Source organism: Medicago truncatula, chromosome 2 (assembly GCF_003473485.1).
Source record: "Medicago truncatula cultivar Jemalong A17 chromosome 2, MtrunA17r5.0-ANR, whole genome shotgun sequence".
In the NCBI taxonomy this organism is placed as follows: domain Eukaryota; kingdom Viridiplantae; phylum Streptophyta; class Magnoliopsida; order Fabales; family Fabaceae; genus Medicago; species Medicago truncatula.
This window is the reverse complement of record NC_053043.1, coordinates 21,825,817-21,852,021: the sequence shown is the minus strand read 5'-3', so window position 1 is coordinate 21,852,021 and position 26,205 is coordinate 21,825,817. Positions and strand designations below refer to the sequence as shown.

General features: G+C 30.6%; 2 protein-coding genes across 3 annotated transcripts; one reads left to right on the top strand and one right to left on the bottom strand.

Annotated features, from left to right (window-relative positions):
* Nucleotides 1–9,906: 9,906 nt before the first annotated feature.
* Nucleotides 9,907–16,418, top strand: LOC11409020 (protein MEI2-like 5). 2 transcript variants are annotated; one of them, XM_024775709.2, is made up of 13 exons: nucleotides 9,907–10,227; nucleotides 11,594–11,636; nucleotides 11,732–11,875; nucleotides 11,963–12,438; nucleotides 12,598–12,756; nucleotides 12,854–12,970; nucleotides 13,098–13,249; nucleotides 13,634–13,725; nucleotides 13,867–14,824; nucleotides 14,937–15,021; nucleotides 15,136–15,204; nucleotides 15,369–15,548; nucleotides 15,898–16,418. In XM_024775709.2, the coding sequence occupies exons 2-13, from the start codon at nucleotides 11,606–11,608 to the stop codon at nucleotides 16,030–16,032; spliced, it is 2,598 nt and encodes an 865-aa protein (XP_024631477.1). In that variant the 5' UTR covers nucleotides 9,907–10,227; nucleotides 11,594–11,605; the 3' UTR covers nucleotides 16,033–16,418. The 2 variants fall into 2 exon arrangements, with proteins under 2 accessions (XP_024631477.1, XP_003595581.1); XM_003595533.4 differs by having other exon boundaries at nucleotides 11,586–11,636.
* Nucleotides 16,419–25,159: 8,741 nt separating this feature from the next.
* LOC11413180 (agamous-like MADS-box protein AGL11) lies at nucleotides 25,160–25,879 on the bottom strand. The gene has a single exon (XM_003595530.1). It carries the CDS (start codon nucleotides 25,877–25,879, stop codon nucleotides 25,160–25,162), a length of 720 nt encoding a protein of 239 aa, XP_003595578.1.
* Between the last annotated feature and the right edge of the window lie 326 nt (nucleotides 25,880–26,205).

The window sequence follows — 26,205 nt, the reverse complement described above, 5'->3', positions numbered from 1 at the left end:
ATAAGATACTTGAATTACAACTCTCACCCTTAATAATTAAATATACACTAAACTTTAATCTATTTAAAGATAAATAAATATTTTTATAATATATACCAATTTTGAAACATCATTTAAGTAAAATTAATTAATTAATTTATAATTTAAGTGTCAATGATAATTAAATTTAAATATTACTATTAATTTTATAATTTAGAGTATAAAATTAACTTTTAAGCAACCATACTTTATTGTCTTTAGTAATTTTTTACATATTTTAATTTTATTTTTGGTTGTTTCATATTTTATAATAGGGTTTAAAACTATATGTTAATAAAATTGTGAATAAAAAATAACGAAAAATATGTATTCAAATTTTGATAATAATAAAATAGACCCGCACTACTATTTTTCTCGAAGTGTGTTCGATTTTTTTTTTCTTTTCTAGATTATTAGAATTAAAAAAATTATTGTAGGAGTAAAGTGTAGATTTTGACTTAAGAGGGGAGTGGAATGTAATTCAAGCTTCTATTAAGGGAGGGGAATGAAATATTTCCTAATATGTTTTGAATAAGAGGGGAGGAGAGTGTAATTCAAGCATCTTTAAAGTGAGGGGAGTGTAATTTACTCACAAAAATACTTATGGTGATCGAATGTATATTTGTACACAAAAATATTAGAAACAAGTCTCGTGAGCATAGCTCAGTTGGTAGGACAATGCATTATTATATGCAGGGGCAGGGGTTCGAACCCCGGACACCCCATTTATTCACCTTATAATGTTAATTCTAGCCACTAAACTACCAAAAAAAAAAAACCATTTGTATACATTGTGCCCGGGATGTATTTATTCAAAATAAGGGACTTTCTGAACTTTCAAATTTTACATTATACTCCTTCAATCTTAAATATTTACATTGTACTCCTTTCAATCTTAAATAAAAGAGAAAATTGAATAATAAAATTGATGTATTCAATTTAAAATTTGGATAAAAGATATCAATTTTTGTCAACACATTTTTCTTACATATCTCTGACTTGATAATGGACTCTTTGGATTTTACTTCTAAAGATGTATTTATGTCACTCATTATATGGTTCAGATCATTGTTTTCACCCTTGAGCAAACAAGAAAAAAAAAATGTTTGCCTCAAAAATAAAAATTCAGATAATTAAAGTTTGTCTCTTTTATTCAAATAAATATTAAATGGAGGCCCACTAAATGAAGCCGAAAGAGAGATGCGGTCGAAGAGTCTCTGATGACCCTTTATTTACTCTTTATCAAGAAAATCAATATGAGAATTGATCTTCTCCCATTTGATTTTGCTCATTTCCGTTCAACGTAACTTAACTCACGTTGAAAAATGCACCTACGGAAGTTAACTCACACTCAACTATGTTATAGAAATGAACAATTCTAAACAGAAGAAGAACAATTCTCAATCAACATTTCAGAGTTATGTTATTTGTTAAAGACTTTAAAAATACAAAAAATGTGGTTATGGGGTTATTCTTCGAACAGTTTACGCAAAGAAAAGCAATTGAAATTATGAAGCCAACAACGAGCAAAACGATAAATACTATGCGACAATGATGTCAATTACTTTATTATTTCGATATTGAAACTAAGATCCCAACTTGCACTTCTTGATGTATACGCCCTAACCTCTTTTGCACACATAAGCATCTCATGAGAGCATGCATGATTTATGGTTAGCCTATTTTTTAGGTTCTTCATTACTGAAGTTTGTCATTTCACAAGCAACCATTCATCAATTTAAAATAGGAAAATATTTCATGCACTTTTTTTTTTTTTTGACAGAAAGGAAAATATTTCATGCACTTATGCACATCTAATAACCAATCTACAACTATTGTGAGAAAGGAAATAAATTGTGATATGTTTGTTTTTGGTGGTGTTCGAGGTTCGTATACTATGCATTGATCTTACCAACTGAGCTAAGTTCACAGGAACTAAATATGTCTGTAATATGATGTAAAAAGAGATATAGAAAGAAAATAAAGTGTTAAATGAGGGTTTAAAAATTAGAGAAATGATATTTGTACAACCATTTTTGTACAATTTTCTCTCTGATACTCACATTATCTTCTTATTCTCTCTCTTCCTTTTTCTCTCTATATTGATTTTGACCAATGAAAAAAGAGCACAACAAGGTTGTCCCAAAAATTGTAGAAAAAAAGTTGTTCAAATATTATTACTCTAAAATATTTTTTTTGAACAATCAAAAATGAAATATATATTAACCATTAAAAGCAATTCCTCTAACACAAGGTGTGCCAAAAGAACTACTTTACAAATGTGTACAAATATCATTTTTGTTTAAAATATAAATAGCAAAGATAAATCACTCTACCCAATAATGATTAGAGTAAATAAAAATATTACTCAATCAAACAAAAATATTTAGAAGAAATATTGAATCAATTGAATTGTTTAAAATTCTAAATTAGTAAAAAAAATTAAATTATTTCATCCTATGTACATTCTTGTACTTGTACTATAGATTCAATCTTTACGGTGTACATTGCCTAAATAAATGTGGTTAATCTTGTGTTTCTTTGAATAAATCTATGTCATAGTTGAACTTGGATGGATGTCACTGTTTGAGAGATACTAACACGCCCACACAATACATCCAATTAGATTGTTGACATAAAAATTTGTCCAAAACACACAATTTTGCTTCCATATTATAGAGTAATGATATTTATGCAACCTTTTAAGATTACTTTTAACAGTTTTATTTTTCTCTCTTTATTAATCAAAAATAATATAGAGAAATAATTATTTTATTTTGTATGTCTTGTTTTGCGGCTGTCCGGAGGTAGGGTAGCATTTGGGGGATATTGGTCAACCACAATGTTATAAGTGGTTTTTCTTCTTTCTCTTTTACAATTTTTTTTTTATATATTTGTGACATTGTAGTTGATCAATATCATCAATGTTACCTAAGTATTATCTCCGAAGGCATACACCATTTCAACTTGTAACAATGGCTTTTAAGATACAAATCTTGTCGTTGTCATTGTTTTTTTTTTTTTTTGAGGGAATAAATCTTGTCATTGTTGTCAACAAAAATAAAATACAAATATCTATCCTTTGAGTGGTTTTGTCTTTTTGCCACTTCTCACATGTCCATTGCTATCGGTATATATCCAATCGTTGCTTTATTTTGATAATATTTAATTATACTCAATCAATATTAACAACATTAATTCAAGATTAGATTATATATATTGTAAATTTTTGTCCCTTTCATTTACTAATTTAAGATTCTTTTGTCCTAAATTTAAATTAAAATGTATAATCCTCATCCTCATTTTTAAAAATTTAAAATTTTTCTCTACTTTTGAATTGGAGGTTTATTGCTTTGTGTGTCAAGTCTAATATGATATTACACTTGAGATTCTAACGTAGTGGTAAGATATTAGAATTGTAACATTACGGTATAAAATTTATATTTTTTCAAGTACAATTGGAAAATGATGATTAATATCAATTATATTAAAGCATTGAGGTATAAAGTTTAAAATTCTCGACAATAGTAAAATGATCATTAGTACAGCTTATATTAAAACAAAGTTTCCTCATTCCGAATTTAAAAATTACTAATAGGAGTGCCACTTATTCTCTCATGCATGTTTTTTTCAATTATTTAATCTAAAAATTTCTCACTTCATCCTAAATTATATGATATTTTGGTCATTTCACATAAATTAAGAAATTTAATTATTGTTGTAGTGAAAAATTTCTTATTACTATACGAAGACTGCAACCATCTTAAGATAAGCTACTGGAATAAACTGAAGACTTAAATCCAAGAGGGTATAGATTGTAGGGTTAATAGGCTTTTATCCATGCAATATAGATCACTTTTGGTTTTCCCCTCAGTAAATTTTTTTGTCAGATTTCGTCCTTGTAAATTTTTTTTGTTTTGTTTTGGAATACCCCCCTAGGCCAGCTGACTGTGTATTTTCGCTGATTTGGCATACTGAGTCGCCTTTTTTGATGACGTGGAGCGCTGAATATATTATTCTTTTTATTTTTTATTGTGCACACGTGGCATTTGTGATTTTTTTTAATAAACTAGAAAAAAAGAAAAAATATCTTAAAAAATAAAAAAATTCTAGAAAAATGAAAAAAATCTGGAAAAATTTAAAAAAATAATAAAAACATAAAAAAAATCTGGAAAAATTAATATGTATCGAAATTTTTGAAAAAATTATAAAAAAAATAATTAATTAATTTCCTGAAAAATTCTAAAAAAGATCAAGTTCCTGAAAAAATTTGAATTTTTTAAAAAAAATTTTGAAATATATTTTCTTATTATTTTAAAAAAAATTGAAATAGTTTAAGTTCCTGAAATTTTTATAAGAACTGTTATTTTTTATTAGAATTTTTATAAAAAAAAGGAAAAATTAAGGAATTAAAAATATTTCAGGAACTTAATTCATATTTTTTTATAATTTTTTTGACAATTTCGATATATATTAATCTTTTCCAGATTTTTTTTCATTAATGTTTTCATTATTTTTCATTTTACCTGATTTTTTTAATCATTTTTATTAATTTTTCCAGCATTTTGTTTTCATTATTTTTCATTTTTATTAATTTTTGGGTTAATAGGCCGTTAACCCCTGTAATATAAGGCACTTTTTGTTTTTCCCCCTGTAAATTTTTTTTTTAGATTCGGTCCTTGTAAAATAAAGATTCTTCAGTATTGCCCCCCAAGCCCTTTGAGTCAGCAGAATCTATGACGTGACATTTTCTTTTTCTTTTTTATTTATTTCTTGATTGCCACGCGTAAAAAACAGTTTACACGTCATTAATTATAAAAAATTAATTTTCAAAAATTACAAAAAATGAATTAATTAAGAAAAAAAAAGTTGTTAAAAAATCTCGAATTTAATATATTTCAAAAAATTATAAAATAATTATGAAAAAGATTCTAAAAAATCCAAATATAAATTAAAATAAAAAAACTTCAAAAAATATAATATTGTCTAATTTTTTTTATTTTGAAAATTAAGTTCCATAATTTAAATTAAATATTCCTAATTTCGAAAACAATTTGATTTTTTTTTATTTTCGAAAAATATTTCATAAAAATTCAGAAGAAAATCTGTCGAAAAAAATCTGAATTCATTTCTAAATTTAAATTTTTTGAAAAAAACTTAAATTAAGATTTTGATTTTGATTTAAATTCTGAAAAATATTTCAAGATTTTATTAAAAAACTGAATTTTTTCTAAATTTAAAATTTTAAAAAAAATCTGAAGTTAAGATTTTAAATATTTAAATAAAATATTTTTTTTTCAGATTATATAATTGGAATTTAAAAACATTTATATCCAGATTTTTAAAAATTAAATATTTTCCAGAATTTTGTTTTTAGAAAAAATTAAAATACTTTTTTATTTCTCAAAGAATCTGAATGTTTTTTAATTTAAAAAAAAAAATTGAATTTTTACAAATTTTGAATATTAATTTTCAGATTTTTTAAAAGCAATATTTTCGTTTTTATTTTATTTTTAAATTGTTTTAAATATAAATGACGTGTAAACTATTTTTTAAGAAAAAACCACGTAAGTGTCACCTCAGAGATTCTGCTCAATCAATGGGCTTAGGGGGCAATCGTGAAGAATCTTCATTTTACAAGGACAAAATCTAAATTCTTTTTTTACAGGAGGCAAAACCTACAGAGGGGTAAAGACCTATTAACCGTTAATTTTTTTAGATTTTTTTTTGTTTTTTTAAATTTTTTAATTTTAAAAAAAAAAAATCACAAATGCCATGTGTACACAATAAAAAAATATAAAAATTATACAGTCAGCGTGACACGTCATCAGAAAACGGCATCAGCGAAAGTGCACAGTCAGCTGGCCTAGGGGGTATTCCAAAACAAAAAAAAAAATTTACAAGGACGGAATCTGAAAAAAAAAAAAAATTACAAAGGGAAAAATCAAAAGTGACATATATTGCAGGGGTAAAAGCTTATTAACCCTAGATTGTAATAAGCACATCACAACTACCATCAAATCTTCAGAAATCAATGTTTTACACATCCGTTGCACTAAGAAAATAATTTAAAACCAACAACATAACAATATATGTAATATGTGTTACATTGAACATGCTCAGTTTACCAAGGTTAATAATTTTTCAGGAAGAACACCAACTGTCAATTAAAAAGCTATATTGGTATCAAAAAATTAAAAAGCTCAAATGCAAATTTGTCATCTTAAATCACCAAATTGTCAACATTTGCAAACTGACACACAATGTTACAACCCATCGCCTAAAAACCCAAGAATTAAAAAAAAAAAAAAAAAACTCATCAACGCCAATCAAATGGAGGAGAAAGGGTCAGAAGAATTGGATATTGTTGATCATTTGCTCCCTAAATGAATGTAACAAACTCCTTGTTCTGGTTATATCCATCATTGTCACCCATGCAGAAAGAAAAAAAAACATCGTAAATCAAGATGTAAACCCACCAAAAATTCGCCAGCAATTCGATCATAATTCAATAGATAAGAACCAATAACCAACAAAAGAGGACCAATCATTTAACAAAATTAAATAAACAGGTCCATGGAAAACTAAAGTCCTACATACTCAAACCACCCTGGCTTCCAAAAAAACAAGTAACAAGTTCAAGATAAAGATAACAAGTCCAAAACACAGATAACAAAGGGTCACATGAGAGAAGTACAACTCCAAAATGCAATTTCTTCATCTTCCCCTGGTCTGACATTCACATCCATCAAGTGGGAAAAATTTGAAATTTTATTCCCAATTCTGCGAAGGAAACAAAGCAAAATACTTAATCTACAGCAAAAACAAAAACAAAATGCATATTGAAAGGTATTTCAAACAAAAAAATAAATTACTCATTACCTTTTTATCAAATAGATCGATAATATCTGGATTATCGTAGACCTTCCTAATCCTATAAGAACAATACAAAGCTGGATTCGAAGTAGATTCTTTATCTACCAAGAAAATGAACCTTTCTCCAAATAATGATCGAAACTGAGGCGAGAAGGCCTCTTAGTTTTTTCCCTATGATTTGTTTTCAGTAATCACATAAGATGTTAGATATTAAAATATGATAACTAAAAGATTAACAAACTGTTGATAAATTAGAAGCCAACCTCCAAATTATTAACCAAATCAACGCATTCCTCTTTAATTAATCAAGCGAGATCACCGTTAAACAATACAAACACAGCCGCATCAGTGCCATCACAGACATTGAATTTCTCCCTAAACCTGTTATTACAACACAAAGAAAACAAATCAATTTAAAGAACATGGATTAAAAATACTAAAAGGGTAAATTGATAAAACATCAATAAAAATCTTTCCTTACCTCGAAATTATATGCAATTTATAACCAGCAACATTTTGTTCACCTATTAAACTTAATGCGTCTATATCAACCCGTTTGCCCGTAATATAAGGAAACCACCAATCTTCACCTTCAAGGAATCCAGTTATTGTTGCCACAAACATCCCATCTTCGATAACAGAATCAAGCTCTTTTATTGTCACCTTCGGATAGAACAGTAAAAAATCTGCCACCCCATACGTTGAACAATGGATCGATCGAAGCAATATGAGCATATGTTGAAATTCCACGAATTGATAATCTCAAAACCAAGACAATAAAATTTCATGAACGACCAACCTGCAAAAACTTTATAAAATTCTAACCTAAATAAAAAACAACTCACCTCTTTTTAAACTCAAGGAACTGGATAATATTAGAATTTATGAAGATCTGAGTAATCTCCCTGACATTTTTCAAATAAGCGCCTCCCGGTTTAATTTTAGTCATGATGAAATAGACATCATAAGAAATCTTGACCATGTTCTAAGACAAACCAAATCAATGATCCCTTAAAAAGCAGTATACGATACAGATAGAAACAACCAAAACCAAACTCTTTTATTGTCTTTCATCAAGTTTTTAATTATCTTTTTGGTTGTTCTCCGAGATAAATTTGTTTATTAAAAGATTCCTTGAGGAACTCAACATTAAATACAAACTTTATTAACATGAAAAAAAGTTAAAAAAATTATGATTACTATATAATAGTAAGACAAAGAGAGATGAATGAAAAAAATTAATTAATCGACAAATGTTTCAATAATGAGACTTTTCTTTTTGGTACAAAAAGAGGGCAGAGCCCAGTATAATGAGCCTTTTTTAATTGATGATTTAACACACCAAACAAAGAGAAATTAGAGTTAAGAATATTAATCTATACTATATATAAAGAAAACAGCCCCTTTAAGCTCTTTTGGGCTGACCTTTTCTCTTTTCAAAAATACCCTCGATTTTCAATGCAAATAACACATGTAACAAACATATAAGAATAACTTTAAATATTAAAAAAAATATAACAAACACGATATGAATACATATGTTTGGCTTTTTTCCCCTTTATCAAAAGTGTAAAAAATTAGATGAATATAACAAACACGATATGAATACATATGTTGGTGTTATTAAAAAAAAGAATTTAGATTGTATTTTTTTTGTTATATTGTTGGTGTTATTGAAATAAATTATCATGGTTAGTTTGATTTGTTAACTTGAAAACAAAAAACATTTATATTTTTAGTTTTAATAAAAATCAAAATTTAATAAAAAAAAACACATTTCATAATTTTCAAACGTTAGAGCAATAAAAAGAGCAGAAAGACGGGCACGTGAGTGCCCATCTTTTCGCTAGTACATGATAAAGAGACCAAGAGACAACAAGATTAAAATTTCATTTTAATACTTTTACTTTAAATTTTTTCATATGATTAAAACAACAAGATGTCGGAGGGTTTTAGAAGAAAGAAATGGTTTATGATATAGGGTGTCAGTGGCTCATTATGAAGAGAAGAGGGAGCAATTATGTTTTGGAAGGTTGCTGAGAGCGTGTGAGGAAGATCATGCGATGGAGTCTACAGAGATGTTCATTTTTATTGATTTACATAATTGTTTGGAAGATATATGGGCGTGATAGTTGCATTCGTCTAAATGTTATTCACTTAACAATGCTTATTAATTTTTGGCTTCGGTGAATCATCACATTCAAACAATCAATTCAAATGTTCTTTGATATAAAGCGGTTTCTCTCAATGTTGATTTATTCTTTTGGCGCCTTGTTCTCAATCACATTCCGACAAAGGATAATTTACTCAAAAGGATAACAATAATCAATAGTGTATAAGGGGTCTAAAATAAACGAAGAAGTGGATTATTTATTTGTCAGATGTAATTTCTTTAGCGGAATTTTATTTGATAGAACATCTGCAAGCATCCTATGAGGTCGTCATTGATTCTAAGAATCAAGATTAATAACAATCACATAATCAAAATTGAATTTGAAATAGGGGGCCAAAACTCATGAGTTATTTTACAAAATTGTCCTTCATAAATGATATGGAAAAATAAAAGAAAGAATTGAAAGAAGAGAGACTAATAAATAGTTAATGATATAATAGGAAAAATAACATTAATGTTTCATCAAATTGAAAGACCTTTTTTCTTCTCTTCCTAAAACGACGTACAATTTAGGACGGAGGGAATACAAAATACATTTTAATAAAAAATAAAAAGCCACGTGTGTTTCCAAGGGGTGGTTGCAAACACGGCATCTTAAATGAAGGACATGCTTAACATCTATTTATGCTATTTCCAACATCAACATTTATTTACCAACAACAAACCTCCATGTTTTTTCATTAAAAAAAACAAACTTCCGTGTTTATATTAGAGTAGATTATTTTTCATTTTTTCTTCAATATAATATAATAGTTTGTTTAATAAATGCAAAGTATAGGGATATACATTATTTTGGACCTGAAATAAGCTTTAAATAGAGTTAAATCCTCCACATTCTCAATATCCAAAACCATTATTTTAATCTCTCTTTCTCTCTCTCTCAACTCAATCATTCTCTCTTCCTTTTTAAACTCTCTCCTCTCCTGGGGTCACAACCAATCATCGCCACGCTCTTCCCTCTCTCAAAAAGATTCTCCCTTTTTCTTCTCTCACAAAATCACTATTTTCAACACATTCACACTTTCTCTTTCTCTTCTTCACTCTATTCAACTTTTCTCTTCATTTTGTTAATAATCCATTTCATTTTAGGTTCAAAGGTTCTATTTTTTTCTCTTCACGGAACCCCTTCAAGCTTTTTAGGGTTTCCGACCCCTTTTCAGGTATTTCAATTTTTTCTATGATTTTTATAAATTTAACTGTAAATTTTGAGTCTTTTTACGAGATTATTTATGGGTTTTCATCTAATTGATCATTCCAGTTTTTTTAGTTGAATTTTGTTTAGCTTTGCATGCAACGGTTATGGTGATTTTTGATTTTTTAGGGGTTTTCAGTTATTGGTAGTTTCAAATAGTGTTTCAGTTTATGGTTTAGGGTTGAAGTATTGTGATCATGTAAAAATGTTTTTTTTTTAGTTATGATCACTTGCTTTATTCTATATTTTTTGATTTTATGTATGAATGATGTTATCTTGCAATGGGTTATTTTAATTTGATTGTTAAAGTTATTATCATGGATTAAAAATGGATTAAGTTGAATCAGGTTTTTGCTTGTTTGCTGTTAAAATTGTGGGGAAGTTTGTGCCTTTTGTCTAGATCATATACATGGGAACATAGAACTTACTTTTATCATGATGCTGTGTGAATTTTTTTTTTTGGGACTATTTACGAATGGAAGGTTGTGATCACTGAATTGAGTATAACCCTTTGTGAATAACTCAGCTTTTGCATGAGGTATCACTCTCATCTAATTATTGGGCTTGATTTTCACATTGCTTGCTTCACGGCATCGGAGACACTGCTTTGTGTCCTGTGTCTTGCTTGTTTTGCTTTGTCTGATGTTTTGTTCTGACCCTGTGGATTTCAAGTTTAACCACAACCCTGTTTATGTCAAACCTAGTTTAATCGTATAGTTAGTTAGGATAACCAAATCGAATGAATGGGATCATTCTTAACCATTGGCTGAAACACCAATTATTCACATACCCAAGACTGTGATAATATTGCTCCTCATACATATCTGAATTTAGTTTTATTTCACTGCAAAAGCTCAAATGTCTATGTTTTAACTTCTGATGAATTTGGTCCAGAAACTGAGAACGTTGGTAAATTCAATATGCTAGCTTTTGTTCAGATGTTAGTTCCCTCCTCATTTCAGAGTTAAACCAGATGTACATGGAGAACTTTATGCATGTCTAGTATGCTTTTTGGGGAGTGCTAGAGTAGGATTGTTCATTAGATCTATAGATATTTGCATTGGTTTCCTTCTTATAGACATAAGATATGTAAGAAATTTGACAGCAATGGAGTTCTGCTTCTACCGGTGAAAATTCCTATTGCAAATTTAACCAAAAACTCAATATTCTTATAGATGTAGAAGGTTTATCCCAATTATTCTTGATTCTGGTTTAATTGCAGTTTTCTATGTTTTATGATGGGTGGCATATCTTTTGCAAGTATCTAAGATTTACCTGCCTATAATATCAAACAATAACTATCTTTTTTTTGTTTTTGTTTTTGAGTGCGGCAGAAAGGTGATGCAATGAAGCAGTCTTTCGATCCTTCATTTATCGGTAAATCTCCAAATTCTCTTGTTTTGTCTTGGTTATGAATTTTTTATAACGACTTATCATGTTTAATCAAATATAATCTTTTTGTTACAAAATAGCTCCTTCCAAGATTCCACCTATAAATACAGCTGGAAAATTGAGGCATGGTGCTTTGGAAGTTTCATCTGGATCTGATTCATACCACGCTTCATCTGATGCCAGTCTCTTTTCTAGCTCATTACCTGTTCTTCCACATGAAAAGTGTATGTGATAATTATTTCCTACCAGCTCTGATTTCTGTTTACTCCATGTTTTATAAAATCTCATGAACTGGTTTTGCTAACCTGCAGTGAACTTAAATGAAACTGAAAATGGTTTTCAATCTGTTGATGACATCTCAACTAACTTTAAAAAACATCATCAAGAGGCAGAGCTTAATGGTTCCCTTGACAATGGTAATAATCACGCAATCGGAACCATGCTTCCTGATGATGACGAAGAGCTTTTGGCTGGCATAATGGATGATTTTGACTTACGCGGTTTGCCTGGTTCCCTTGAGGACTTAGAAGAGTATGATCTTTTTGATAGTAGTGGAGGCTTGGAACTAGAAACGGATCCACAGGAAAGCCTCAGTGTGGGTATATCTAAGTTAAGCCTTTCTGATAGCTCTGTTGGAAATAGTATGCCCCCTTATTCTTTACCTAATGGTGTGGGAGGCGGAGCTGTTGCTGGGGAACATCCATATGGAGAGCATCCTTCTCGAACATTGTTTGTTCGAAATATTAACAGTAATGTGGAGGATACAGAGCTGCGGACTCTTTTTGAGGTGAGTTTAAGTTAGAGTGAGGTCAATGAAAAAACTACTAGTACAAACTATGGTGGCCATTATTCCTCCTTGCCTCTGATTGAATAGTATATCTTTATTGAGAAATAAATCATTTGAAAATAATGTATTATTGATTGTGTTGTTAATTTTTATTTTCAGCAATATGGTGATATTAGAACCCTATATACTGCATGTAAACACAGGGGGTTTGTAATGATATCATATTATGACATCCGTGCTGCTCGGACAGCTATGCGTGCATTACAAAATAAACCTTTGCGGCGAAGGAAACTTGACATTCACTTTTCAATACCAAAGGTTTCTTACTGAAACAGAATTCTTGTCATTTATTCTTTTTAGTAGCTCAACTCCCTGACATTCATATTATGTTGGCTTTTCTTTTTTGACTTTGTAGGATAATCCATCAGACAAAGATATCAATCAAGGAACCTTGGTAGTTTTCAATTTGGATCCATCAGTTTCAAATGAAGACCTCCGCCAAATATTTGGGGCTTATGGAGAGGTCAAAGAGGTGATAATTTTATCACTTATTTTGAATTTTTTACATCCGAGTCTTTCAGGGAAACATATACTTGTATATATAATATGTACTCTTGTTTGAACTTGAAATTAAGATGAATGGGTGGATATTTTTGCAGATAAGGGAAACTCCTCACAAGAGGCATCATAAGTTTATTGAATACTATGATGTAAGAGCTGCAGAAGCAGCACTTAAATCATTAAATAGGAGTGACATAGCTGGTAAACGCATAAAGCTTGAACCAAGTCGGCCTGGAGGAGCTCGTCGCAAGTGCGTACGCTAATAATTTGGCCTTTTGCTTTTATTTTGATTTTTCTGTTACTTTTACAATAACAATCTGTTCTTCTGGCTGATTTTTGTGCATCTTGTGAAATTGAGAAACATTTGATGAGGCATCTTTGACCTTTCCACTTTTGAAAATTGTTGCGTAAATTATGGATTTTATTTATTTTACTTTCTAGTAAATACTGAGACAGCCTTAATATTGGCCTTGCAGTCCCATAAAATAAGTTTTACTAAATATGTCAATAAAGTGTCATGTGAGAGTAGAGAAACACGGTCAAATTATCATAAATAGCTTGTGTTAACTTCCATATATCTGCCTCCTTTGTTTTCTGGCATGTAATTGATATTTTAGTATGTTACACCTTTTAGTTTGATGCTCCAACTGAATCAAGAGCTTGACCAAGATGAGTCTCGAAGTTTTCGATATCAAGTGGGTTCACCTCTAGCCGGCTCTCCGCCAGGTTGGTTCTTTGAGATGCTAAATGATCCCTGTGCCATTGTAATCATGAAGTAGCATAGATTTTAGTTATCTACTTCATAAATCATGCACCCCTTGCATCTTTATCTTTGATGGAAATGATTTATTTAAATTTTCATAACAGGTAATTGGTTACAGTTCAACAGTCCTATTGAGCAGAGTTCATTGCCAAATTTAAATCATTCTCCTGGTTCCAAAATTATGAGCCCAACAACCAGCAACCATTTACCGGGATTAGCTTCAATTTTGCAACCACAGTTGTCGAACACAGTGAAGGCCGCAACTATTGGCCAGGACATAGGAAGGAGTAGTCATGGAGACCACATATTTCCCAATAAGATTTCATCCGCTGGATCTAATTTCAACTCACATTCACTTCCAGAGCCAAAATTTAGTCCATATCGTGGAGCTTTGTCCTCGTTTGGTGCATCAACATCAAATGGGTCGTCAGTGGAAACCTTGACCGCTCCACAGTTTCTATGGGGAAGTCCAAACTTATCCTCAGAGCCAACCAAGCCTTCAGCTTGGCCAAGGCCATCTGTGGGACATCAACTTAGTACATCGAATGGAACGAGTCATGCTTTCCCATACTCAAGTCAGAACAATTCCTTTGTCAGTTCGTCTCAGCAGCAACATCATCATCATCATGTCGGTTCTGCTCCTTCAGGTTTGCCTTTTGAAAGGCACTTCGGTTTTTTCCCCAAGTCATCTGAAACTTCATTGATGAATAATGTTGGCTATAGAGGCATGGGTCTAGGGCACAATGATGGAAATTACATGCTTAATAGTGGCATTTCTGGTAATGTTGGCATTTCTATTCCAAGAAATATGCCTGACAATGGTTCATCAAACTTCCGAATGAGATCTTCTCCTATACTTAGCCCTGTATTTTTAGGTAATGGTCCTTATCCAGGACTACTACCTACTGCTATGGAGAGTTTTACTGACCGTGTTAGGAGTAGATGGATCGACAACAATGGAAGCCAAGTTGACAACAAGAAGCTATTTCAGCTCGACTTAGATAAGATTAGAAGTGGTGAAGATACAAGGACTACGCTGATGATAAAGAATATCCCAAATAAGTATGAACGATTAACTCTAAGCAATGCTTGTTTATTATTAATAATGTTACTTTTTCTTCTTTTTCATTGGATACCTTGGCAAGATACTTATTAATTGTTCATTTACCTGCAGATACACATCAAAAATGTTGTTAGCTGCCATTGATGAAAATCACAAGGGCACCTATGATTTTCTCTATCTGCCAATTGACTTTAAGGTATATGTTATGCTATTTTAATTTAATGAGCTGTTTATTTTTCTTGTTGAGTTTCTGTTTCATCCCCGAATTCTTGCAATTTGCAATGCTGATAGTTCCCTCCCTCAATTGCAGAATAAATGCAACGTCGGTTATGCATTTATCAACATGTTGTCACCATCGCTTATCATTCCATTCTACGAGGTTTGTATGAGAATATTTTTGGCTCAACACTGTTTTTTGCATATTATCTTATTAAATTTTATTTTGCGGTTGATGATATCCAGGAAATTTATTAAGGAAAAGACAACTAGAACAGGTTAATTTTTCCTCGTGTGACGAATTCATTGATATGTTTGGTTTTGCAGACATTCCATGGGAAGAAGTGGGAGAAGTTTAATAGTGAAAAAGTTGCTTCTTTGGCGTATGCTCGAATCCAAGGGAAGAATGCCCTCGTAAACCATTTCCAAAATTCAAGTTTGATGAATGAAGATAAACGCTGCCGACCTATTGTCTTCCACTCAGATGGTTCTGAAGTTGCTGATCAGGTAACTTTTTATATTACTGTTTCATTGATAAGTGATCGAGTAACTTTGTTTGTTCTTCTCCGGTAATTGATATTTGGAACTGGTATTTTGGTAGTACATTTTTTGCATAGTATTTGTTGCTAGCTCAGTCATTTGTTTCTATCTTTCTTTTTCTATGTAGCATCGACACTTACGATTGAAGTCCTGTATATCCACATGACATTAACACAATGTTACACATTCATTTATTTCTATTTTTTAAAATTAGTAGCAGTGTCTACGTCTCATTGTCCCTGTTTGCGTCATTGTTTCACAATGCTTTTCTACTTCAGAGAATATCCTAATTGTGTTCATCCAAACTTTATTGCAGATCGTACAAGAGCATCTCCCCTCCAACTCCAACAATATGTATATTCAGGCAGTTAAGTCAAGTGAGTTACAATTAAGCGATTCCTTCGGATACTTTCCAAAGGATGGTCCTCCTATGAGTTTGAATGCAAATTAACCTTATATGAGAAGATGTAGAGTTGCTAACAGAAGGATGTAGATTTTGTATCATAAAGTATTTTGCCAGCAAGCTTCAAAAGTTTGGTGCATTTCGGTGAATTTTCTGCACAGGTGGGAGTAAAAGCTGAAGGGTAAAGCAAATAGATCTTCAGTTTTGCTCATTTTTTGGACAGTTTGTAATTTGAATGTCAATATGTGGTTTAGAGAGTAGTTTGGTTTGAGGTTGAGGGTTGGTAAGACAAAATTGTATAGAGAGAGAAAACAAAAGACATCTTTCTATATTCCTCTAATGTATCAGAAAGTCTTGAAAACAAAGTGCTTATTTAAATATATATGACTTATGTTGATATCTTATTGAATAATGATTGTTTGTAATTGCATCTTTGACACGGCTTGTGAAGAAGTCACACATTACATTTAACACGTAAAGCAATACTTAATGGATATCTATAATTTGGATTTACTCAAGCTCCTTGGACCGTATATTCCTTTATCCTAAGTTTTGTTACTTTAAGCCATTATTTTAGACACAATTGTATGATGTCCAAACTTTATTATAAAATGATACAACATTATAATTTGTCAAGTAGTGGTTTAATTTGGGACAGGTAATATCCCTACCACTAAATAACTCACTGTTTCACATGTTATATATGGCTAATCAAATCAAATAATAAGACAAACATTAAAAGGCAAATAATAAGACTAAATAAGTAAATGCTGATTGTCAAATAATAATAACTCACTGTCACTACTCATTGAACCATTGTCATTGTCAATAAGTTTAAAGCTAACAATTAAAAGACAAATAAATTTGAAACAAAGAAATAAAGGTAAATAACTAATTGAGTAAGTGCACAAAAAAATCAATATCCAATTCACTCCTTCAAAGTTGCATATTGTTCTTCATTTTGAGACAAGAAAGAGTCATCTTTCCATGCTAACACATCATCTTGACTAATCAACTTTATAAGTTCATCACCATCATCTTGACTGGTCCACTTCATAATATCATCATCACCATCATCATCTAGTTTACTAGCAGCTTGATCATCAACATTGAGAAATTCAGTAAACCATTCTTGATCAGTCCATTCTCCAGGTTCATCAAGTTGGTTAGCAGACAAAACAGAAGGCAACCTAACAGTAGACTTCAAAGGATCGTATATAGGTTGCCATTGAGAAAAGCCATCATTCATGCCCTCAAATTGGTTTGAATTTGAAGGGTAAAATATCTCCTTAGCCATGCTTTGTGTGTGAGCAGTGTTTTGTGTGAAATCCATTTCACCAATTCCATCAAGTTTAGCAAGCCATTCTTGATTAGGTTTGGCCACAAAATTATTCAACTCCTCCTCAAGTTCACCAAGTTGACCAGTCAATTCTCTAGGTTCAGCCATTACATCATCCAACTTCTCAACTTCACCAAATTGGTTAGTGCCAGTGGACAAAACAGGAGGCAAACTAACAGGAGAGTTCAAAGGGTCAACAGTGTTTTGTGTGAAACTAGTTTCATCACTTTCTTGCATTTTCTTCAGCATGCTAATCCTTTTCTTGCAAGCTTGAATCTTGCCACCTAGAATGCCAATGAAAGTTTTGAGTTGTTCCCCATTCATGTTCATGAAGCATGGGTGCCAAGTTGGATACATTTTCATCAAGATCTCTTTGTGTACTTTGGAAATCTCACTTTCAATCTTATTCTTCTTATTTTCAAAATAGTCTTTCACATCAAAGATCTCTGTAGGTGTACCCTCAATCTTTTGTTGCTCATATTTTTCAAGCATGGACCGTACAATTGTCGAATCTTGTGGCGTAGTTATCGGTCTACCATCACCGTAACCATCATATACAATCAAGCAAGCTTCAACTCCAAACTTTCTAGACAAATCAGAAACTTTTTTTGCCAAATTATTGTTTCTCTGATTGAAAGCGAATTTCCGAGCTCTCTCATCTTGAATTGGTTTCAAAGTTAACTTCCCACGAGCACGACCCATTTCTGCAAATTTAAATATTAAAATTGTCCATAAAAAAATTATCTTGGCAAGATCCATCAGTGTAACCTTATAAACAGCTAGAGGAAGGTTAAGGCACACACACATATGCAGAAAAAGAATAGTTACATAAAGAAAGGCAAGAAAGAACACACATAGGAAGAAGCAAAAACAAGTGATTCAAACAATGCCAAACAAAAACAAACAGAAAGATTAGAACATAAAACAATCGAAGAGAACAACAAAGAAAACGGGACATAAATATTTTACCTTTCAGAGTAGTTGATCTTTGAAAGTATGCGATATTCTGTGTTGTAGTGAAAGATTAGGGCAAGATAGAAAAAAAGGCAATGTTAAGAGTTAACAAGACATCATGAATTTATAGACACAAAATTAGGGCATAAAATCTATCATGGGCTTATGATCTCTCAACCGGTTTGGATGCTATGTTGTAAGTGATGTTAGGGTTAACAAGACTTTATTTGATGAGTTGGATCCTCAACTATGTCACCGTTGTAATTAAAACTCTAATCAATTTACAACTAAATATTTGATTGATTCATCTTATATATTATTTGTCTTAAAAGATTTACTCTAGTGAGTGAAGAAAGATTTATTTGTACCAAAAAAAAATAAAAAATTTAAGAACAAAAAATAAGATTTACTATTATTATTATAAAAATTAAGAAAGACTAAAATAAATAATAAATAAATATTGCTAAAAAAATATAATAATAAAAATATCGTTTGATAATGATGTATTTAGAAAATATATATACTGTCCCCGTGAGCATAATTCAGTTGGTGGGAACATGCATAATTATATGCAGGGGCAGAGGTTCGATCCCCGGACACCCCACTTTTTCACCTTCAAAATGGTGAATTCTAGCCACACTAGGCTACTTGACAAAAAGAAAAAAAGAAAAAAAAAATATATATACTAAGAGAACCCTTGTCAAGTCTCTAATTCTCTCATCATGTTTTAATTACAGAACATAAATCTTAAGAATTAAGCATCATACTAGTAGTTTTTTTTTGGAAAATACAACATAATTAGTAGTGATGTCAATTGTTGGAGCCACCAAAGATATGTGTATATCATTGTAACATCTATAAGAAACAGAGTATGTGTTTTAATTACAATTAAAAAAAAAGGTTTGAAAAATTTAGTGAAAAAGAGTTAATCATGAAAATCAAATGATTCAAACAAGATAAAAAAAAAAAAAAAAACTCAAGAACATAAAACCTTGTCACTTACAACAACAATGAAAAATAATTCAATATTATATTTTTTATTTTTTGAGTAAAAGAGGTCGACGATTCGAATCCTAACAAGGTTGAAAATACTAACATAACAATTGACTAATGATAGAAAGTTATATTCAACTATGTGATTATGTTCTGTAACGAAAGATTCAACCGCAAAGGCAATGTTAGAGTTAACAAGAGATATAGTTTTTTTTTTAGAGGATTAATAAACAAGAAAGAAGTATTTTTTATTTTGACGAGATCATGTAACATTATTAAAAACTAAAAAAAAATTGAGGGTTGTTGAACTTTAACATGAAGGTCCATACAAAAAACGTTTTGTGGTTAGATTCGTACATATAAAACCCTAACAAAGCAAACATAAAATTAAAGCATAAAACCCTAGCAAAAGTAAACATAAGATTAGAACATAAAACAATCAAGTACAATAACAAATAAAAATCATGCAATTATGTATATGTACAACTATAATAATCGTATACATATTTTTACCTTTGACCGGATGATTAATCTCTTTCCTGAAAAAAGTGTGATTGTTATCTCAAATTGTGATATACTCTTGTTGTACTTGTGATACAAGATTCAACGAAAAAGGTTATGTTAGAGTTGACAAGACATGAATTTATATAGACACTAGAGCATAAGATGAGATGAGATATAAACAAAACAAATAAAAAAGAAAGATATAGTTGAAATATATAACTAAACTAAATAGCAATAAAAAATTTCTCTATAAATAAACAATACATTTTTTTCAAAGGAATAATATCTACCAAAAATAAAAAAAATAAGAAGCAAACTAAACTAAATAAAAATTATTATTTTTTTTACGATTTTTTGGAATATTTGAAATAAAAGAAACAAACTAACAATATAAACAAAAAAAATAAAAAACAAATATATAGTTGAAATATACAACTAAACTAAATAACAATAAAAAATTTCTCTAAAAAAAAAGAATAAAAAAGTTGTAGAGATTTTGGAATATATCTAACAAAAATAAAAACAATAAGAAGCAAATTAAACTAAATAAAAATTAAATATTTTTATGATTTTAAGAATATTTGAAAAAAAAAAACAAATAAAAAACAAAGATTCCTTCAAAAAAATAAAAAAATAAAAAACAAAGATATAGTTGAAATACACAACTAAACTAAATAACAATAAAAAAAATTCTCTAATAAAAAGAATAAATTTTTTGTAGAGTTTTTGGAATGTATCTAACAAAAATAAAAACAATAAGAAGCAAACTAAACTAAATAAAAATTAAATCTTTTTATGATTTTCAGAATATATGAAATAAAAGAAACATTAACAATATGAATATGATAAGTAAAGCGAATTGTCTTGTTAAAAAGAAACAAACTAAAGTTCCCTATATGTGGCAACAAACCAAACTCTGATGCAAAGTTGCATCAACTACGGAATACAAGCATATAGCTGATAATTTAGTTTTATTATGTTACTGGTAATAATTAGGATAAACATTTTACTTTATGATTTTCCTTCTAACAAGTAGGTTGGTTGGACAGTCGGATAAAAGAAAACACATATGTAACCACGATAGATTAGGGCTCTTCCGGTGGTTAAAAGTTAGTGAAGAGATCAGGCTCTTGATGCCACTTGTTGATCTATATGACGAAGAAGAAGGTGCACTAAGGCAGGGTGAATAGCGTTTTCGATTTTCAAAAGGTTTTGCGAAAGTTTGGATTTGTAAACTTATAACTTATTGGATTTGTGCGAGGCGATGATAACAAAGTTAAGACAATGAACAACAACTAAGATTCAAAGTTTAATTGAGAGGTTCAAATATTGAATCTTATTAGTAAATCAAATATCAAAATTCAATCATACAAATTGCAAAACTAAACAATCTCAAACAAAACCTTTTAACAATAAATCACACTAACAAGTAATGAACACAAGATATATGAATCAATGGCTTAAAACTTATTTGAACCTTGATTGTGATAAAATTGAATTTGAAAGAATTTCAATTGACATAATTGAGATTAGGTTAAGTGAACAAAAATAATCACAATAAAATCAAGATGGTTTCAAACATAGAAATCATATACAATTATGAATACGAAAATCTAAAAGTATAAGGAAGTTAAGAACATCGGGATTTATAGTGGTTCCCCCTTTCGTCCTCGCTTCGGGGTACGTCCACTCTTGATAGAAAATGTCTCTATCAAGGACTTCCACTATTGAATTGAACAACTCCATGTCGGAACGATACTCTATTTTTACTACTTCGGTAGAACCGTGCACTTGCAGTTTTATCTCATCAGTAAAGAAGATCAGATTGCTGACATATGTATATCGAGGAAATGTTTCCTCATAAAAGTTTTATTAATTTTAGCAAGGAACCAAGTTTCCTCAGAAATTTTTTGTCGGAATTCTCAAGTATTCTTGTAGAGTATGAGTACGATGGTGCGGAGACGTAGTCTCGTCGCACCACCACAACCTATAGATCTACATCAAACTAGCCTGATTTGGATAAAGGGGAGAAAGCAAGAAGTTTTGTCTAGAGAGAAGTCAGAAGATTTTTTTCACTACAATGTTATAATGAAGATTATATGTTGTGTTCTTATTTTGATCTTGCTAACTGCAGCTTAATTTGGTGTAAAAAGATCTTCCAACAAATAAGAAGGAGTTCATCGTGAAACCCTAGAGAGAACAAAAGAATGATGAATCTTGCTTTGGAACTCTGATGCTTGACCCTTGCCTTCGCCGTCAAATGTTTTTGAATGAATAAATTAGTTTGAAAGGGTCTCATTTTACAACAAGAGGTTACATAGGGTTTAAGTGAAGAAAATTGAGCTTTTCCCACCGATCCATCTTGGAAAACAAGCAAAAAGCAGTTTTTACCCACATCTGGACGCACAGAGCTACACACAGGACCGCCTGGGGCAGCAAGGAATAATGTCCCAGGCGTAGAGGCAGGGGCGGAGCCACCTCTTAGTGAGGGTGTGCACCTGCACCCCCTGAGATTGTAAAATTTCTTCCAATTATCTTAGTTTATTCGCACCTGCACACCCTGGGAAATTAATTTTGCACCAGCTGCAGTTTCACTTAGCTATTTTGCACTTATCCAAATATTATGCTCTCACCTTCTGACGCGTAAGAGGTGCTCACCTGACATAGAGGACATCTTTTCCCACTCTCTTAGGTCAACACTCAAGTTTTACACTTTCTTAAAGTGTTTATATTACTTTTTCCTCATTTTTTATTATATTGTATTACTTCAAAGTTCTCAAACAGCAAAAATAAAAGTAAATATAGAAGGAATACATGTTCTTCAAGCCATGATCAGGACTCACTAAGCCAAGTTCACAGTTGGCATATATATATATATATATATATATATATATATATAATCCAGAAAATACCTATCTGTTAAAAATATTTAGACATGATATTTCAGTATACACGTAACAAAATATATATCGATTTAATTATTTTAAAATATATATTATTTAATTCTTTTCTTTATCTTTTCTCAAGTGTGCGACCAAATATCGTATCTATCCAAATTATCTCATATAATACTCAACAAATCATTTTAGCTTATTTCATTCATTCTCTTTTTTTACTATATCCATTCTAGAAATGTCCTCGTGAGCTCAGCTAGTTGGTATGGACAATGCATAATAATATGCAAGGTTCGGGGTTCGAACCCCGACCACCACAAAAAAAAAATATTCATTCTAGAATTATTGTGGAGTATCAATTTATCATATAAGAAAGTCTAAAATAAATATATATTTTTTATATTAATTATTTATCTAATCATACTTCTATATTAATATTGTCTAGCCTACATATTTTTGAATCATGAAAGTTTATCTGCTTGTTTTTGTTTATTTTTTGCAAAAATAATTATTTGGTTAAGTAAAAAATTAAAAATTTTGTCGTTTAAATAAATGATAAAAAATATTTTTTACACTTTCCTTTATATATATATAATGTTAAAGAGTTTGCACCCCCTGACCTAGGGTCCTGAATACGCCACTGCGTAGAGGTGCATGGTACAGGCGCAAGGGAGCCTGAGGCAGCCTCCTCAGGTGTGATTTCTTGTATTTTCGTCCAATTTTTCGTCTCGTTTTTCCTCTATAGCATAAAAAGTCAAATTGAAGTTTTTTTCATGCATACTTTCTTGCAGATCATACAAGATGATCTCCCCTCCAACTCCAATAGTATGTATACTCAGGCAGTTAAGTCAAGTGACTTACAATTAAGCGATTCATCATTTATTCAAAAAAAAAATAAAAAATTAAGCGATTCATCCGTATACTTTCCAAAGGATGGTCCTCCTATGAGTTTGGATGCAAATTAACCTTATATGGGAAGATATAGACTTGTTAACATAAGGATGTAGATTTTGTAATATAAACTAGTTTGCCAGCTTCAAAAGCTTGGAGCATTTTGGTTGATTTTCTGCACAGGTAACAAAAGTTGGTCTGTTGATTAATGTACACAGTGTGGGAGCAAATTAATGCTCATATTTGCTTTCCTTTAGAGTTTAGTTAGCTTTAAAATTGTATAGAGATAAAAAAAAAAAAAAAAAAATCTTTCTACATTCCTCTAGTGTATCAATCAGTACCCTTGAAATATATATGATGTATGTATATATATGGTTTTGAGAATTTGAGTTCAGGTTTTGGCGACTTTGCGTAGCTTCAACGATTCAAATCCATAGTAGGATCCCAAAAACAGGTAAAATCCTATAAAAATTGCACAAAATCACACAAACTCGTGAAATTCGTTCAAAATCGCAGGATTTTGTTCATTTTTTTATAAGGGTCAATTTTTGACCCGGTTCGTCAATTAGCCCGATTTGAATCCATGACCCAGTTCTATAAATACCCAAAATGCCAATTTTTTTCATTCTTTCACTTCCCCTGCACTTTCTCACTGGTTACATGGTTCATCATTGTTTGATCTTCAATTCATCATACATCATCTTTTCCATTTCTCCACACTGATTTAATATTCGTTTGTCTCCATCATTTGCTTATTTCAACATCATCATCAGTTGTATATAAGCTTTGCCTTTAAATATTTTGTTAGGCATCTAGTCTTTGTCTTGAAACTTAATAGCCTTACTCATTTATGATCAAGTATTTTGTCATGCATCTAGGATTTTCTTTTAAGTATTTTGTGTAGGTTTTAACATCATTATCACTACTAAAGTATATTTGCATCTATGCTTTGAGTCATTTATGTATATGTATTTTGTGGACTTTGAACTTTAAGTTATTTATGACTATATGCAATTTATAACATATATTTAGCATAATTTTTGTTTTGGTAGAATCATCGATTTTGATTGGGATTTTACGAGTCTCGATTTTGCTATCATATATCGATTCTACAAAAGTCATTGAATAAAATCCTTCGATTTTAATTGCGATTTTAAGAGTCCCGATTTTTCTATTCCCTTTCGACTTGAAGTAAAGTCCCGATTTTGACGACCTTGCCGTGGACAATACGTTCCTAACTTTTGTTTCTTTAATTCATTATTTTAGCCACAAAATTGTATGAAATTATAATGCTATGGTTAATCAACTATAAAGACAACACTGAAAATTTATAAGAGATATAATTTTCCATTTTTCCACATCAGTAAGTAACTCATTTTGGAACAATTAAATGCTCATTGTCAATCACTTGAAAGCCAACAATTGAAAGGCAAATATCTCATTTGACCAATTCAGTACATTAAAATATATGCTCAAAAGTAAGCTCGAGTAGATGGTTATATGAAAATTTCTTTTATTAAACTACTAATAATTCAATAAACAATAAAATCAAACCAAGTTCATCACAACGCAATGCAAAACACATAATGTAGAAATTTGTTTAAAATCCATCTCTTGTTTCCGGCAAAGCATCAAAATCCATAAATTGAGTTTCCCATTCCTGACCAGGTTTAGTAACTGGATCATCCAAATATGCAACATTATCAAGTACTTGATTAGCCCAATCCATAAAATCATCCAATTCTTCAACTTCACCAAGTCGATTAGTATCACTAAGTGGCTTCAAATGTGTGGAGACAACATTCTTTGGAGCCACATTTTGCATCTGAGTAGTGTTTAGCATGAAACCATTTTCAGTTCTTTGTTGCATTTTCTTTAGCATGCTAATTTTGTGATTACAAGCTTGAATCTTGGCATCTAGAATACCAATGAAAGTTTTGAGTTGTTCCCCATCCATGTTCATGAAGCATGGGTGCCAAGTTGGATACATTTTCATCACAATCTCTTTGTGCACTTTGGAAATCTCACCTTCAACCTTATTCTTCTTATTTGCAAAATAGTCCTTCACATCAAAGATCTTCGGAGTTGTCTCAATCTTTTGAAGCTCGTACGTTTTAAGAATGGATTGTACAACGATGGAGTTTTGCGGCCAAGTCAATAGTCTACCATCACCATCATACACAATTAAGCAAGCTTCAACTCCAAATTTGCTAGAAAATTCAGAAACTTTTTTCGCCAATCCATTGCTTCTCTGATTGAAACTTGATTTCCGAGCTTTCCAATCTTGAATGTGTTTAATAGTTAATTTCCCACGGCCCATTTCTACAAATTTAATTATAAAAATTGTCAATGAAATTTGTATGTGTTTAATGTGTTCTAATCTTTATGTTAGTATAGTTGTTTAATAGTAATATGAAATCAACCCACAAAAAAAAAAAAAAGAGCTGACATACACAAAAGAACACATCATGGGAAGAAAGAACACACATGGGAAGAAGCAAAAACAAGTGATTCAAACAAAAACGAACATAAAGATTAGAACATTAAACAATCGAAGACAATAACAAAGAAAAGAGGACATAAATGTGTATCAAGTATTTTACCTTTCAGAGTAGTTATGCGATATTCTGTGTTGTAGTGAAAGAT